Source organism: Salvia splendens, chromosome 16, assembly GCF_004379255.2.
Source record: "Salvia splendens isolate huo1 chromosome 16, SspV2, whole genome shotgun sequence".
NCBI classification, from domain to species: domain Eukaryota; kingdom Viridiplantae; phylum Streptophyta; class Magnoliopsida; order Lamiales; family Lamiaceae; genus Salvia; species Salvia splendens.
The window spans coordinates 15,508,274-15,527,070 of record NC_056047.1 but is presented as its reverse complement, the minus strand read 5'-3'; the positions used below and the strand labels follow the sequence as shown (position 1 = coordinate 15,527,070).

General features: G+C 36.7%; 1 protein-coding gene and 1 long non-coding RNA gene across 2 annotated transcripts; one reads left to right on the top strand and one right to left on the bottom strand.

Annotated features, from left to right (window-relative positions):
• The first annotated feature begins 6,715 nt into the window (after positions 1-6,715).
• LOC121772091 (E4 SUMO-protein ligase PIAL2-like) lies at positions 6,716-14,096 on the top strand. Its single transcript, XM_042169059.1, has 16 exons — positions 6,716-6,975; positions 7,361-7,433; positions 7,751-7,816; positions 8,232-8,297; positions 8,381-8,463; positions 9,145-9,196; positions 9,280-9,348; positions 10,315-10,382; positions 10,486-10,534; positions 10,625-10,709; positions 10,801-10,902; positions 11,348-11,399; positions 11,717-11,768; positions 11,918-12,034; positions 12,225-13,022; positions 13,217-14,096. The coding sequence occupies exons 1-16, from the start codon at positions 6,767-6,769 to the stop codon at positions 13,853-13,855; spliced, it is 2,580 nt and encodes an 859-aa protein (XP_042024993.1). The 5' UTR covers positions 6,716-6,766; the 3' UTR covers positions 13,856-14,096.
• Positions 14,097-16,661: 2,565 nt separating this feature from the next.
• LOC121770706 lies at positions 16,662-18,239 on the bottom strand. Its single transcript, XR_006043811.1, has 2 exons — positions 17,036-18,239; positions 16,662-16,950 (listed from the first exon to the last, which is right to left on the bottom strand). It is a non-coding gene; the product is annotated as an uncharacterized LOC121770706 (long non-coding RNA).
• Positions 18,240-18,797: the final 558 nt, after the last annotated feature.

The following is an 18,797-nucleotide window of genomic DNA, read 5'->3' as shown; positions in this document are numbered from 1 at the left end:
AGCACTGAACCAAACCCTTCTCACTCAGTTATCTCAACAGTTATGTCAAGGTATAATATGAATTTCCTTTCATTCCAACTTGATTGTTTAAACCAAAATTTTCAACTTAGTATGTCATGTGCTAAGGCTTTAAAATCTCATTTATTTGGTAGCCTATCAATTGAAACTGGTTCTGCAGCCAAAAAGGAACCATAAATTGATTAGATTTCGATTAGGCGATTCACGAGAGATAATCACTTCCTTGCTTTGTTCCTTTGAGATAGTTTCTAATTCAATTTTTTCATGTAAACCCAATGGTAAAGTCATACGATTACCATCAACACAGAACCTAAGGAAGAGCCCATGCAAGAGAACCTTGAAGACGGCCCAAGTACTGCAGCCACAATGCATGGGTCGAACTAACCCATGACCCCAGCGGCAAACGAGGCCTCCAGATCGCTATCAAGATTATGTTCGTCGTTATATTAGTTATCTTATTATTAATAGGTAGAGAGTCTAGCGTAGTTATACAAGCTCATTTCCGGGTTTCCTTTGATGGTTCTTTCCCGGATCGCAAAAACGAGTTGAGCTAACCCAAGGGTTGTAACAAGATCTATTTTATTTTTACGTCTTCGTCGCAAGAAAATCCTAAACCTACATCCTCGGTGATCAACGGGAACTAATCCCGCAACCGAGGCCCCTGATCAACGAGCCTTACCAAATTTTGCTGTTAGGAAAAACTTGAGCATCATGAAAGCTAAACTGAGTGTTCTTGCGTATGATTATGGTGGCATGTCGGAAGAGGGATTCCAGTACACGATCGAAGGCTCATATGGGTATTGATTGTGTAAGATTTTGGATGAGTACTGCTAAAGCAGGACGGAGGAAGTACTAAAACACAACAAATTAAAAAGAATCTACCGAGTTCGAGCCCTCTTGACATCAGTTATAATTTCCTCCTTTCTATAGGAGTTTATTTATACATTCCTCCTTCATATAGGAGTTAATTTTTAAAAAAATGAGAAAAGTATAATAAAAGTTAAAATTAAACACAAAATATTGAGTTTGGGATTTGAACCCACAACCTCTCCGTCCATGTCCACCTTTCCTTTTAAGTTTGTTTCATTCAATATGTCTGCTTTCTATATTTGGAAAAAAAAATTCTCTCCTTATTAAAATATTCAACTACTTTTTTCTCTCTAATTACTACATCTAAGTAACTTCTCATAAATTCCCATGTCATTCAAGAATGTAGACATCTTGATTGGGACGTAAAGAGTATTTCAAAACATATTTACCACTAGGCTAAACATAGATTTTGTATTAAAATCAAACAACTTTTCACATAAAGCAACAAAAAATCTCTTTAAATGTAAAACTAATTGTCCCGCATCGAAATTACAAAGAAACTTGGAGTTAAAAACCTATCTATAAAACAACCATTTCTTCCACATCGAACTCACAATGAAAGTTAGAGTTGAAAATCTGAGATAAAAGATTTACTCAAGCATTGCAAAACTTGCTCATCTAGTGTGAAGGATTATATTCTAGAAAATATAATCTTTGACTAATTCACGGATCCATCTTTTAGTATAGATCATTGTGAAATTCTAGTTTTTTAATTTTAATTTAAAAAATTGATTTTTTTAAATTAAAAATGTGTGGACTCATCCTCGTCCGTTGGCCTGCAGTGGGCGGATGAGGCGACGGATGACGCACGGACGACGCCTCTTCCGTGGACTAACTTTCGTCCGCCCAGTTCGTCCTGCCTCGCAGTGGACTGACGAGGGCGGACGAGGACGAGTGCAAGTCCTTGTCTAGACGAATTTCTCGCTATTGTGGATGCTCTAATATCACAAACTTTGGTCAAATTTAGTACTCCCTCCGTCCTATATAAATAAGTCATATTTCCTTTTTCGTCCGTCCCATAGAAATAGTTCATATCCATTTATGGAAACCCTTTTCTCCTTTTTTTCCTTGGGCCCCACAATTCACTACACAATTTCGACTACTTTTTCTCCTTCTTTCTTACTTTACCAATTACACATTAAAACCAGTGCTGATCACAAATGACCTATTTCCATGGGACAGATGGAGTATTTCCCATTAACTTAAAATGTGGTCGCAAATATCATAAACTTTTCCTCTTTAGTGAATTTCTCACGAATTGAGAAAAAACTAACTTCGTGCACTACTACAAATCTTAAATTCATGATGTTCGGGACCAAATTTTAAATTAATAAAAAATACTACTAAATTCAGTGAAAGTTTATAATTTTAAGAAACAATATAAAAATATATTTATTCTTTTTAAAAATAAATAAAAATATATTTTTTAATTTATCTATTTCATTTGGAATTGCTCTAATGCCCTTACTCCTTTCGACCCACAAAAATATGCAATTTTGATTGGACACGAGTTCTAATGCACAATTGGTAAAGTAAAAGAGACGTAAAAAGAAAAAAAGTAATTAAATTATTATTAGTGGAGAATAAGACTCAGAGCGAAGAGTTTCCAAAATTAAAAATTACATATTCTTGTGAGATATACTAAAAATAAAAGAGTGCATATTCTTATGGGACTAAGTGAGTATTATATAACCATCTTTATACATTTCTCAATAATTGGAATTTTTAATATTCTAGAAAACTTTAATTTTAATTCTACTTCCTCCGTTTTCTATTAATGGTTCACTTTCACTTTTTTAAATAGCTCATATTTTACTAACTCATTCTAATCATATTTTATTATAAAATTAATATAGTGAACGTAAGTTTCACTAATTTTTTCAAGTAATTTTTCTTTATATTTTTAAAATTTGTGTCGAAATTAAAATGGATAATTATTAAGGGATGAAAATGGAAAAGAAAAAGAAGAAAATAAAAGAGAATGGAAATTGAATATTAATAGTAGTATAAATTAACGGTAAACATCATATCGATCAATTTTTTTATCGAGGTCTATGGAAGCCTGGAATTCTCGAAAAGTAAGCTCCGAGTTCGATTTTTTTTTTTCTTTTTAAATGCAGTCATATTTTACTCTATACTTCTATTCCAGCTAAATAAACTTTTCTTAACACACACATAATTATATATTGAGATGTATAATTATGCATTTTATTTAAATTTTCTCTTAAACTATGTGCTCGTTATTTGTTGATGGCTTCCTGCTGTTATTCTTAGACCATCCACATCCGTGCCTCAATACCGTCTCATTCCTTCATTATTCATGGGCACCAATGCACTTTTTACCCCATCTCTTAACTAAGAGATAGCGTCTGCATCCCTCCATCTCTTAACATCTCATCCCTTAACTATTTATTCAATTTCATTTTTTATTTTTATTTCCAACAAATTCAAATAATATTTATTGAAATATTAAATTAATACTAATAATTCATAAATTCATTAAAAACCACGGAAATTACAACATCCAAAAAATGAATAATACATAATTTAAATCCTAATACTCCCCCTGTCCATAGAAATAGGTCATATTTCCTTTTTCATCCGTTCCATAGAAATAGTTAATATCCATTTATGACAACCTTTTTCTCTTTCTATTTTATTTATCATTTATGGGACCCACCATTCACTACACAACTTTAATTATTTTTTCTCATTCTCTCTTACTTTACCAAATTACACATTAAAACTCGTGTCAACCCTAAATGACCTATTTCTGTTGGACAAAGGGAGTATTACAATTTATTGATTTCCGCTAAATTTTTGCCCAAATGTGCTCCATTAGATCTTCCTGGAGTTGATGGTGGCCATAGAATCACGTGTCCTTGCCCGAATAGAAATTCGCTCTTGCAAAGAAGGATGCACTCCACTGCGAGGCGGACTACTTGCGGAAGAGCTTCCCGGGATTTTAGGGTCGAACCAATTTCCCGCCTCAGGTCCTTCATCCGCGACAATCATATTGTGAAAAATTATGCACGTATACATGATGTTGACCACATTGACGGACCTACATAGGGCTTGGGGGTCCCATGGAACCCCCAACGTTTGGAACTATTATTATATACTATTACTTTTCAAAATTTGAATAAATTCATGTATCAAGGCAAGCGGTTGACCGCTGATGCTTTCGCCCTCCTTAAACCTTAATAGTGAATTGAGTTTGAATCCGGCTAAGCGCGAAGTTGTACATATTATTTAGGGGTGGCAAATCGTGCGTGTCGGGTCGTTATCGTGTCGACACGATAACGACACGAACACGATAACAGCAAACACGAACAAGACCCGTTAAGAAAACCTCAAACACGAACACGACATGAAATCCTCAGACACGAACACGACACGAACACGACACGAACCCATTAACGACACGAACCAATTCGGGTCAACACGACACGATAACAACACGTACACGAGATGACACGATAAGGACTCGATAACAATACGACCTGATAACGGTTAAACCTATTAAAAATGAAAATAATAAGAATTAATAATATTAAAATATTATTTGTTAACGGATAACACGAACACGACACGAACACGTATTGTTAACGGATAACACGAACACGACACGAACACGACACGAAATTTTCATGTCCTTAACGGGTCGACCCGATAAGGACACGAACCCAATAAGCTCTGACCCAAACCCATTATTTTCGTGCCGGTTCGTGTCGTGTTATCGTGTCGTGTCAAAAATTGCCAGCCCTAATATTATTGCTTCATCCACACAGCAGCTATGATGTTGTATTTTTTCTAATACACAACTTTTATTAACTTGCATACATTTCATTATTTTTTACCGAACACTTTGCAATGAAAATAATTCTCCTTATTTATTACTACTTCCCGTTAAAATGAAAACAACATTGACTCTATATTTTTCTTTTCTCTAACTTTATTATTTACTTAATTTATAACATAACACTAAATAAAATTTTGTATCGAAAAATAAAAAATTAAATGCTTTAGCCTTATTTATTAATCCCATTAAAATGAAAATAACATCATTTCTATATTTTTCTTTCTTTTACTTTATAATTTCTTTACTCAACTAATAAAATAACACCAAATAAAATCTACTGAAAAACAAATGTTTTACATTTAGTGGGATGTCATCCCTTGTTATTCATTACTCATTATTCATCTATATATCTCGTAACTTACTACCACTAATGCCATAATTACTAGCAAATATCGAAAAATACTTTATTGTTAATTGGAAATTGGACCCCAGAGTCAAATTCATGCGTCCGCCACTGGTTGACCATATTCTCCATAAACCACGTACGAGCCGGGGATTTGATTATGTGGAATCGAGCTTGTAGAACCCCGAACGCTCTCTCCACATCCTTGCGAGCAACCTCTTACTTTTGCGCAAAAGAGCATGTTTTTCGTTTAATGGCCTGGTGAACGTCTTCACGAAGGTTGGCCACTTCGGCTAGATATCGTCGACAAGATAGTACTCCATTTTAAACTAGCGGTTGTTAGCGGTGAAGTTGATGGCCAGTGCTTTACCATTCAAAATTTCACTGAAGAGGTCGGATTGGTTGAGCACGTTGATATCGTTGTTCGATCCGGGGACCCCGAAAAATGCATGTCAAATCCATAGCCGGTAATCGGCAACGGCCTCGAGTATAACAGTGGGGTGGGTGCCTTTGTGGCCGCTCGTGTATGATCCCTTCCACGCCACAGGGCAATTCTTCCATTGTCAGTGCATGCAATCGACGCTGCCAAGCATCCCGGGGAATCCGTCCACTTTTTCGTGAAGTTGGAGCAGAAACTGACAATCTACGGTGCTTGGCTTCCGGATAAATTCGTCGGTGAAGGCTGCTCAGACGCCTTTGCAGAAATTCATCAAACACAGCCTCCCAGTGCTATCCCCAATGTGCAGGTACTCGTCGAACAAATCCGTCGTTTGTCCGGTAGCAAGCTGACGGATTACTGCAGTACATTTCTGGAGCGTCGTGAGACTGAGACGGCCAGTAGGTATCTTCCCATACCGGGTTCTTAGAAAAGTAATCTTCTCGGGCCGCCAATGTATTTGCAAAATGCAGAAATAGCTCCCGCCGCATGCGAAAACGGCGAAGGAAGTAGGTATCTCCCCATACCGGGTTCTCAGAAAAGTAATCTCGTACCAACCCATACCGGCTTCCTCCCGGTTACGATGGATGTATTTCCGGGGTCGTTTTTGAAGCGCCGCGTCTTCTTTCTCTTCCTCCTCCTTACGTCGCTCTTCTTCTAGCGATTCTTCCATCATTCGACGCATTTGCTCAATTGGATCCATGAATGGATTAAATTTGGGAGAAGAATTGGAGAGGAAAGAGAGATGATATGATAGTGATGAGAAGAAAAAAAGATGAGAAATAGTGCGTTTGTGTGTAAAATGAAAGAGTATGAAGCATTTATAGAATAAAAAAAAGGAAAAAAAATTTACCGTTGAAAATATTTAAATTTTTATTTTATTTTTTTGAAAAATCGATTTAAAAAAATATTTATTGCGTTAGCAATGACGACGCCCACTCGCCGCGCGCCAGAGCTCGCCACGTGGCGCTGGCGCGTGGCGAGACAGCCCGCCGACCCACCCTCCCCCCTAGCTAAGCGACGAGACCGAGCATCTGCATCGGTGTCTCGATGCAGTCTCGTCTCGCCGGGACGAGAACGAGCTCGCAGCGGCTCGCAAGTGAATTAATTATTTAATTCCAAATTTTGGCCATGGCGATTTGAAAATTTCTTTTAAATTTAAATATAAAATCTTTATAAAAGAAGTACTCCGTACTTCGATTGAGAGGAGAGAGACGCACAGTAGTTAACTGGAAGAATGGCCGGCAAAACAGCCACGCCGGCGACTGGGTTATACGCGAATGACGGTCAAATCGGCGGTGGAACTGCCGTCCAGATCACCGGCTTAACACAGTGGGATTTAAATAACTTCCGAATTTCAGCCGTAATCGATCATTTGAGCATTCACTTTTCCAGCAACATAAAAAACGACAAAGAGTTCGAAAATCTCTGCCTCTCTCTGTCCAGGCATTCCTCCTCTTCGCTTTCTACTTGCTTATGCTTTTGATTTTTTGATTATTTTTTCCGAAGATGAGTTAGTTCAGCTGATTATTTTATTTATTCTTTCATGTGTTTCTATCCCTAGTGATAGGTTATTGTTTCTAATAATTCTGTGGAATTTGCTTTTTATGTGCTTATATCTTCTCTGTGTTGTATGTATTTTGCCTATTTTATTTTGCAAGAGGTGTCTCTGAAGAGGTTTGGCATGATATACTTCCCTTAAATGCTTATTATTTTGGATCATTATTTGTGAAGAAGAGTGCCTTTTGCTTCTAGGATGTCTATTGGGTGTTTGTAGCTGAATAGTTTTGGTTTATCACTGTTGATCTATAACATATTTTTGCCAATGCAGAGGGATTGATTTTTGCATAGCAAACAATTATGTTCCAAACAGATTATCTGCGTTACCTTCTCTAATAAAGCAGGTGATGATTTTATACATTGTTTGTTTAATTTTTCAGTGAAATGTGTCCTCAGTTGGAAGTGTAACTAGATGGGATCATTGAAATGGGACCTAAAGGGATCTCATAGGTTATTTTCACTATTAGCTCCATTTGTGAAATGCATCCATATATGATATGTCATGTGCATTTCTGTGCATGTGCTTAAACGAGTTACTCTAGTCACTACATAGGAAGTAGAGCTGGACCGAGGATGTTTTTGAATTTATCTTTCTTTATATATTCCATTAAGTGATTATATAAATCGTTTTTCTCATTAAGTCTGTAAGTTATGCTGTTAGATGGGCCAAATTAAAAATGATGCCTCAACGCAAGCAGCTATTATGGTCCTCATGATTTCTGTTAAGGTAATTTCTTCTATCAGCCAATTTTTGGTACGCCATACTACTTTTTTTGCTTCAGTTATGCATTGTTGGATCATTTATTACATGTTATATTACTTGTATCATATGCATCATTTGTTGTATTGACTTCTGGTGGTGAGACATGTTGAAAATGTGACTATAGGGCATGCAAACTTTTGAATTTGTATACCAAAAACCTTTTTTCTGATACATGTTTAAACACTAGGTAACCACATTAATGCTTGATTTTTTATGAACCAAAATAGTTTATAAAAAGGTCATAAATAAGCCTTTGCACCAGTGTAACTTGTTCATATCCCTTCTTTGAAATGAAACAAATGAACATTGCTGTTTCATGTACATCTCCTGTTCTTTTCTTATTAAGAAATTATTCATCTCGATCCTCATTTTATGATAGAGTGCTTGTCAGAATGGGTGGTTTCCTGATCAAGACTCTGCAGAGCTCTGCAATCTTGCAAAAGAGGTCTGCTGATATTTGTTATTATTTGATGTGATCTATCTTTCAATGTATTCTGTATGTAATTAGAAATGTGATTATATCTACAGGTTGCAAGCAATTTTTGTAGTGCATTAGATTTCAGCACTGACCCAAACCCTTCTCACCCAGTTATCTCAACAGTTATGTCAAGGTATAATATGAATTTCCTTTCATTCCAACTTGGTGGTTCGAATCTAATTTTTCAAATTAGTACGTGATGTGCTAAGGCTGTAAAATTCTCTCTTATTTGATAGCCTTCAATTCTAACTGATTCTGCAGCCATAAAAGAACCACGAATTTATTAGATTCTGATTAAGTGATTCGCAAGAGATGATCACTTGCTTTGTTCCTTTGGATAGTTTCTAATTCAATTTTTTCCTGTATACCTAATGGTGATGTCAGTTAAAAAAAATTCATAAGGCATAAGGCCATTATCAAAACAAAAATGCGGATTTAGTTATGCTTTATAGATTTTTCAATGTTTATGGATTTGTCTCATATATCACCCTAACTTTATAGCCTGAATAATTTAGTTCTGCTCAATAGATTTATTTGAATAAATTGTTCATGTTTCTTTTGCATGTTGAACTTTTTCTTAATAGTTTTTTTTGTAGATTAGATAAGAGCATGACATCTAACGTTTCTGAATTTTCTTTTGGTTTGGATGAGAATTTATGTAGTCCTATTATCCTATACAATGTTCCAATACACAGTCCTTGCATCTTGGTTTTCCATTCTCCCTTTATAGCAGCAATCCTCTCTACCTTGTTTGAGTCATTTTCCTTGCTTGCAAGTTGCAACTAACAGAGTTGGGTTGTAAACATATCTGCAGATTCTATCCTAGATTGAGAATGGGTCATATATTTGTTTTTCTTGAAATAAAGGTTGTTATTTTCTCCTTTCTGCTATTAAAGTTCTCATGTAATGTTTCTATGCTGATAGTACTGTTGCATTTTGTTCAATGTAGCCTGGATTTGAGGCTTATGTCAGTGACTTCCAGATATCAAAGAAAAAGTGTGCCCCAGGAGATAGGATTGTAAGCTTGCAAACCATAAACTCGTGTTATCAATTTCTTAGAGCAAGTGTCTTATATAATAGTTCTGGACATACTGGACTTTGCAAATGCAGCTATTTTTTAGTGTATCTTGTCGTATTCCATAATTTGTTGAATTAGTTAGGATCTTTTACTCCAGTCCATGACAATGGGGGTACCTAGTGTAGCAACACATGCAATTAACTTTGACCGTTGTGTTGGCCGTTGGTGCCAGCTAATCATTTGGTGTTGTATATTTAGTTCATTATATGTTATTACTACTTCTTTCCCCAAGTATAATAAAGTATAGGTTAAAACATCAGTGGAACAGCAAGAAATCAAAGAACTTATTTCTTAAAGTTTTATATAGATCAGTTAAATGGTGAAGAACAGACAGACATATACATGGAGTACCTAGGTAGCATGTAAATAGGTTGATTCCTGGTTACTGGGTTGCTGGACCATAACCTGCTACCATTTTGTTGCTCATTTTCCCCCATTCTTACTGGAAAATGGTGTTTGGTGGATCATGTGTTTGCGGTTGTACCTACTGTTATTTGTATGATAAAGCATCCGATAAATTCATTTGGCAGAAGAAATAGGAAAAAATGGGGTCACTCTTGCAACATTAAATATGACCATGTTCAATCATAATTTTATTAGCATGGATGCATAGATTCATTCTTGGTATTTTACTGCCTATGATGATGCTGTTTATGACAGTCATCCTGTATCATGAAATGAATATATGTCTAATAATTAGCAGCTCTTGGGAACACCAGGTTTTCCTTTAATCCTTTCCACAATTTATCCACGTCTGATATCAGCTGATAACTTGCATGAGGAAATTGATAGTAGTTTCTGATGTCTATGATTTCAATTTACTTTACTAACTTATGTAATGATAGGTGTGGATAGGACCTCTTCATGTTGTGGTCTTGTTAATCTAATATTTGCTTTTGCCTGCAGAGGTTGTTAGTCGTCCAAATGGATAATATTGAAACATCTTCCTGCCTTGTTACTCCTGCCAAAGTAAAGTAAGTTATTCATTTTCAAAAACTGACTGAAAATTGGGATATCTTTTCTTTCTTTTAGACCAGTTCACACCACTTCCTCTTTTGTTTTTTTCTCATTCTGCAGCTTTCTCTTGAACGGAAAGGGAGTGGAAAGGAGGACTAATCTTTTTGTGGTTTGTTCCAAAAATAATTACTTACAATAGATGTCAATTTGCTTTTGCTAATGGTTTAGCTTTGACTTTTACCATTGTATTGGTACTTAGGATACGGGCCCTCAAGTTCCAACAGTTGTGACACGTTTGCTAAAGTATGGATCTAATCTTCTTCAAGCTGTGGGTGAATTTAATGGTATCCTTGACTCATGTTCCCTTTTCTGATATTTTGGGTTTGATGTCGACTGATAGAAAGCTGCTTACTTTGGACAATTGTGATTCTGAAGGTAATTATATAATAATAGTTGCATTCATGAGTGAAGTGCCAAACCTTGATAGTAACACCCTCCAGGACTACGAGCAGCATGCTCCTGCAACTTTGGATACAGGTGCCCATTCAATAAATCTCCTGAATTGGAGAATATTCATTTTTTTCTCTCTCTCACCGAACTATAGCTTGATAAAAACATTGTACTCCCTCCGTCCCATAAAAATATGGGCATATGATATTGCACAAAGAATTAAGACAAATTTGGTAAAGTAAGAGAGAGTAGGAGTAGTGTAGTTAAATTAGTGTTCGTGGATAGTGAGACTCCCATTATTATTAGTGTTTTAATGGTGGTATAAGTTGTAAATAACTTGATGAATAGGGGTAATAAATTGGGATAACTTTCCATAAATGGAAATGCCCATATTTTTATGGGATGGACGAAAATGGAAATTGCACATATTTTTATGGGACGGATGGAGTATATAAAAGGTTATTCTAGACTCAAGTGTTTTCTAAATCTTCTCTTTCCTTTTTGATTTTGGTTTCCTTTTTGCTCTATTTAGATTCTGAGGTAATTGAAGGGTCATCACGGATATCACTGAATTGTCCTATTAGGTAACTGATCATCATATCCTTCCTCAGCGAGGATTATTTACATTCTCTGTATGCTACATGATAATGATATGGATGCAAAAGATGAATAATCTGTTACAAGACGAAATAGAGTTAATCGACAACCATATAAATTACTATAGACTTATTATGACTCAGTTCTTACATGTCTATCGCCAGACTTGAGGTTACATTACACCATCCTTATTTGAACTGAACTAAATCTGAATTTTGTTTTGTCATCATTCATTCACATGAGAAATTTTTATTGACCTTTGATGTCCTGCTAATTTGTTTATCCTCATTCTTAATCCCAACAGCTTGGCACGTATTAAAATTCCAGTAAAAGGGATTTCATGCAAGCATATTCAGGTAATAGCACAAAGTTGAACCTCTGAGGACTGAAGAAATAATACTAGTGTGATTCTCGAGCATGATGTTTTTGACAAACTTTTTTAACTCAAATGCTAAATTTTTGTTATTGAACTTTACCGCTGACATACTTTTTGTTTTGTCTGTAGTGTTTTGATTTAGACAACTTTGTGGATATGAACTCAAGAAGGCCGTCATGGCGCTGCCCCCATTGTAATCAGCATGTGTGCTTCTCTGATATACGTATTGATCAAAAAATGGTTAAGGCGAGTACCTCTCGTCGTTTATGTAGGGTTTTGCTACACACTTGCAAATATGCAAATTACTATAATATCTTTATAGCTAGTATAATATAGCACGACTATTTATACACTACAGCTTCTAAAGAGATAGGTAGCCACATGCTTACCTATATATCAAAGGTTTTGATGTGTGAATTTAATTTTGACTTCTCAGATTTTGAAAGAGGTCAGACCCAATGTCTCCGACATAATTGTCTCATCTGATGGGTCATGGAATGCTGCGGCGGTGGGAAGTGAAGAAAAGACAGAGAAGCCAGAGAATAAGACCTTAAATACAGGACGGGACGAGTCTCCACAACCTGAAGAAATACTAGATCTTACTCTGACTGATGAGCTGATGGATGTTTTTGATGCTTCTGGAAGTGAAGACAGAAAACATTTTTCTATGGCTAATACTCATTCTACATCAATCAACCCTCATCTGGCCAGCGCAAATGATGCCAATCAAATCAGGACCCTCACTGAGAGTGACGACTTCTGGTCTGGGGTGTATAGGTCAAGTTTTGGTCAGGGTACATTAGATGTTCGATCAAATGCACAGACTGTCAGTCCCTCTGCATCCACTTCAAATCTAGCCAATGTTGGGGCTTTCCATCATAATGCTGCTGCTACAACTTCTGCACCACAGATTGGAATTCCTATGCCCCAATATCAGCAGTATCAACTTGGGAACTCCCCTGTTATTAGCGACTATGGTAGGCCCTCAGCAGTAAGCAGGCATATAACTAGAACGGCTAGTGCAGTTCAGGGTCTTCCTGCCATATCTTCTACTCCCATCCTGCAACGGAGTTCTTCGGCAAATGCAGCGAGCAGCCCCTTCACCCCAAATGGTCTTTCTGCAGCTTCACAAGCCTCGCCTGCTACGTCTAACTTGACATCAAATCATGCTAGTTCACATCAGGTGCCACCAGGCTCATATTCATCTACATTGCCCCAGCATCCCAGCACACAGGTAGTATTTGTATTAGTTCAACACAGTTTTGATTCTTGAGTTTATGAACTTTTCCCCTTTCATTTTTGTTTTCTTCCCTGCACTATATCGCTGTGCCTTCTTGCCTGTCTATGTTTCATGTTTTATTGTCATATGTATTGTCTATACTCTGATCAGATTCTCAATATCCTTTCTTGAACTTTTGGCGAAATCAGGTGCCCAATATGTATACAGTTTCAAATGAACACCAAAGTTTTAGTCAGCCGACAAATTTCAGGATCCCTCGAGCAACGAGTAACTTTTCATCTACGCTCCAGCCATCTGTGCAACCTTCAACCAACGCAATGCGTCATCAGAGCCATGCAGGAGTAGCTAGCACCCAACATCTTAATGTGCATAGAACAGGTGTAGCTACTAGTAGCAACCAACAAGCTCAATGGCATACAACTGCAAATAGAACTGGACAGATGTCTGTTGGTGCATCCCGAGCTGTCCCTTATAACTCTGGGTCACATAATATCCCTACTACGATAGCTGATCAAAGGGCCAGCGACAGGGCTACACCTCCACCACAGCCAGTCACAACTACTCAAGATTCTGTAGATCCAAATTGGCGACCTCCTGGCCGGATGCGTGGAGCATTATTAGGGCAGGCTTATGAGGATGCCATGAACCAGTACATCATACAGCCCACTCAGCAAGCTCAAGCCCGACCAATCTCAAATCCCATGGCTCTTCCAAACATCCGGTCAACTTTACCGGCCTTTATGGGTGGTGGAAATGCTCAGGGTTTACGTGCTCCAAATTTGACTTCTGCAGCTCCTGCTGGAAGGCCGGCAGGGACGGACTTATAGCCCAGTGGCTCAACTTAGATGCACTGACTTTCACATACGGGTAGGTTGTGTATTTGAAACCCCCCTCCTCTAATTCTCTTCATATTATGGAACAACATTTAGTATGCGATGAAGTTTGCTGGATGTGGCTGTGGAGGTTTTCTTGTGTACTAACTAACATGCTCATATTTAGCGGAAAATAGCTAGACTGATGTTTGTTTTCCTAATTTCTGCACAGTAAAATATTTTCATCCGTGTCTCATCTTCGTTTATGCTCCAATAGTATGCTGCTGTTTTAAAAGGACTTGTTTAGATCTTAATCTTAAACTTACTGAATTTATTTATTTTATGATGGAGTGCAATTTATTTGATTAGATAACTCTTCTAATTAATAGGGCATGAGTTTGAGACTCTGAGTCATCGTAGTCATGGGAAATAAATAGGGAATATTATTGATTCTTTTTTAAAGAAACTGTTTTTTCCCCTATGAGTCCCCCCATGGCCGCCCTTGTTTTCCACTTTGAAGGAAAGAGACGTAGGAATAGGCAGGAAGATGATGAATTGATGGTTCGGTTTGAGGTGTACCGAAATGAAAAAAACGAGACTTGACGGTTCGGTTTGGGGTGTACTGTGTACCGAAATGAAAAACGAGACTTTTAATTGTAGACGAAAAGACCATTAACTATCTCTCGATAATCCATATGTATACATGAAAATTTTATAGATAGAATCACCAATCCCCTTGTCCTATGCAAATCAAGATATTGTTAATATTTAAAATTCTGATCATATATCATTGAAACAAATATTCCAAATTTAAGGAATGTTGTTAAACAGTCAAAATCAGATACTCTAAATAATTGTATTCCATTTCAATTCAGAATCTGATAGTTAAATGGAAAGAGTCAATCTTGCAAGTGAGAAGTTTTCAAAATAGGATATTGAAACTTTTTTAAAGGGTTTCAAAAACAATTATTGCGGACAGAAAAAGTATTAACTATCTCTATATATAAAATTGAATATTTTAAGTAATATTTATATGTTTAAAATTTTTAAAATGACTTATCTAATTTTGTGGTTCGTCACTTCTTCCACTATTTTATTTGGATGAATTATTGACAGGGTCACAAGCCACTAGTGGCATTGGTAATACTTATATTATCAAAATTGAATTCTAACAATATTCCGTAGGTCAAATTATGATTATTTCAATAAAATTTGAAAAAGTAATAAAGAGATATATTTTGGTGATATTTAAAATAACTTTGACTTACTGCCATTAATGTTTTTTATTATTATTTTTTATTTGTAATTAAACTAGTACTTCGTTTTGAGCATAATCAAAGACATCTTGTTATGTATGGATAAAATAATTAAAATAAATTAGAACTTTCTAATTTATTTTTATTTTCAAATTTTATAGCACTAACCAGAATTTAACAAACTTTATAATATGAATGCATCTTTTATTTTAATTTGATGATGATTTAATTCAAACATCAAAATTTTTATATGAGTATAAAAGCGAGCAACTATGACGACTGCTACTATTTTAGTACTCCCTATGTCCCATAGAAATAGGCTTTTTAAGGTCGCACGGGTTTTAATATATAATTAGTAAAGTAAGAGAGAAGGAGAAAAAATAGTTGAAATTGTGTAGTAGATTGTGGGACCCATAAATGATAAGGAAAAAAAGAGAAAAAGGTTTCCATAAATGGATATGAACGATTTCTATGGAACGGACAAAAAAATGAAATATGGTCTATTTCTATGGGACGAGGAGAGTATTACATTAAGGACTCGTTTGATAAGTGATGTGGAATATACCTAGGTTAGTTAGTGACCAAGATATAGAACCAAGCTAGAGAAAGATATGATTTTAATAACACATGTTTGATACCCTAGTTAATTTTTTTCTAATAAATCCATTATGTTTGATAGGGAAGTTATGAAATCAGAAATAAATATGCAATGACAAATTTGACCCAATTAAATTTATTTATTTCCTACATTGTCCTTTTGCATTAACGTAATCAAATCTTCTAAATTCATATATAAGTGAAACAAAAAGATTTTGCTCTCTTTTTTCCCTCCTTATTGCTCACGATTGAATTTGTCGCTCTAAACCTAAATCAAATTTGTTTATTAAGAGCATCTCCAAGGGGTGAGGTAAATGAGAAAGTAAAGTTATATAATTACCATATTTACCTTTTTTCCATGAAAAATCATTCTCCAAAGGGAGAGGTATTTGAGAAGGTATTATATCTTTTCTTATTTTGAAGAGGTATATTTACCTCTCCATCAATGGAGAGGTAAAATCTTGTAACTACCATATTTGCCTTCTTTTCATGAAAAATCATTCTCCAAGGGAGAATGTATCATACTTTATGTTTTTTTAATGCACTTTGTACTATTATTTATATTTTAAAAAATGATTTACCTTTCTATATACCTTTTTCGTTTGGAATGTATTACTTTTTGAAAATGTATATTTCACTTTTTGAGAAGGTAAATAGATGATATACCTCTTTTATATACCTTTTCTTGTTGGAGATGCTCTAATAATGTGTATACAACCACAATTCACTTGCAAATGATTTAAATACTCACATATACAAGACATACCTTCAAAAAATTTACAAAATAATATGTGTAATGGCCACGAGCTAGATTTTCGATGAATTTTGAATAAAGTTGGAAACATGGAACAATTACATCTTTTCAATTTTATTAATGTACGATGAGTATACGATTCTCCAACCCGTGTTTGGGAAACGCGACTTATGAGGATGCAAAACTAGAAATTTAAAGAAAGAAGATAAGGATCGAACGAAGCGAAAGAGTATCCGTTTATTTCTTAAGTAAACGAAATACAATATATAGAATTTCAAGCTAAGTCTTAATTTACAAATGTTCGATGATGGAAATAAAGGAAACAAATTACACACTAATTTCTACAGTTTTTCTTTTCGCATACAAGAAGAAAAGAAAAGAGGATTTCAAAGTAGAAACACTATTCTTTTACAAATGGAACTACTCCTTTTCTCTAGCATGGTTTTGGCCTAGATTTCCGATGGCCCATTGGGCCGAACCGACGAGGTGACAGCCTCTTGTCCCTGCCAAACACAAGCCATTAGACAAGAATGCATAAGGAATAGAGAGACTACACAGCCACATTAGAAAGGGGAAGAGTAGTACTACCTTTCCAAAAATGAGGAAGTGCTTGGGCTGAAAGAAGCAAGCTCAGCCGGCACCCCCATCCAACAGCTGCAGGTACCTGGTAAGGCTGATTTTGGCAGCTCGTACCTCCACCTCACAGCTGCCATTGCCGAGGATATTACCTACAAACCCCTGCCATTCCATTGTGCACCTGCCACAGGAGACAAATCCTATAAATGAACAAGGTACCAAAAGCATTTACAAGTGTCAAATGTAGTTAAAGAGACTGCAGGGTGCAACAATCAAAACAGTAAGGACCCTTTTCCAGCCAAACAACAAACTTTTGCAGCTTTCAGTTACACACCCTCTATATAGGGATAGCCCACGGCCTCCCCCTCTTCACCACCACATATCAACACAAATCAGTAAGATAAAGAGTGAGAGAGACCGAGGCTAGGAGCAGGAGCAGGAGCAAAGAAGGTAAACATCCACCTCCCTCTCAAACTCAAACATGAACCATGCCATGCCATCATATAGTCACACTTTATACTAGGAATCACAACATGATCAGATTTCAAGATCATAAATAGACTTTCACAAAAGAATGCTCAACAGTACAGCATGATAGTCACAGATTATCACACCATAATGTATATGCACTTGAGCTCTACTAGAAATGGTCTCGGGTCTAGTAAAACAAATAGACATCAGTGGCCATATCAACTTAAATCCCTAAGTTCCTTAATCGTGTACACATATGAACACCAAATCAAGAAATCCATACATGCTCAAAAGCTTTAGCCAAGCTACTGCCGTTTCCTTTGAAGAACAAATACAATCTGCCTAACTCTCAAACCATGAAATAAGAACAAACTCTGCCCTAAAGAGGTCAACCAAATAGACTAAGATAGAAGGCTTAGCTTGAGAGTTGAGAAGCCCTGGTACTGGATGCCGACGGAGATAGCCGCAGGAAGGATCCGCAACTCTACGTTAGCGGTCAGCAGCGGCGCTGGTCTGCGAAGCGGACCGAGCAGCGTCTGCCACAGCCAGAGGCATCAGCGACGGAGCTAGTCGCCGAGAAAGGATGGGAAGCAGCAGCGGCAGAGACCGCCGCCTGTTCGTGTTGGCGGCGGAGATGCTACGAATTCCTGGTGCGAGAAAGAAGAGTGGGCGCGCACCGGCGGAGCTCCGATGACCTGATCGGAACGGCGTTTCGCCGAGAACGTGAATATTTTTAGATAAGTTGTCCTGCCTTGTTTTATTTATGATTACCAATCTGTTGGCTATGCCAAATAAGTTAAATCGAATTCGAGTCTTAGTAGGGCCGCAAACCCTACTCGGACTAGTGTACACATAGGGACCGTGTGCTAGCGCTAGAGTTGGCCGGTCCAGTGACCGTCGTGGAATGTGGCCACATTCCCGGTTCACACAGATCAGATATGGTATTTCATGAGAAGATATGTGACTGCGCAGTTAATCTTTTAAAGAGATAAAGGTTTCAGTGACCGGGAATTATTTTCAGAAAAACCCCGCGTTCGCTCAAGTATGGCTGACAACTAAAAGAGAAATGTTTTTGGCAATGAGCCCACTGAGTATACCAAGCACTCAGCCTGCATATTCTTTTCTTAATGTGCAGGTCGATCGTGGTCGGAACAGAGTAGGTGTTGGGGAAAGTAAATTAAATAAGTAGTGAGGTAGCTGATGTAATATGTCTTTATACATATTACTTCGTCTTGGTATCCTTCCGCTGCAAGTTTAAGAATTGTTTTAGCAAAGACTATGCACTCAGTTAATTACTCTGATT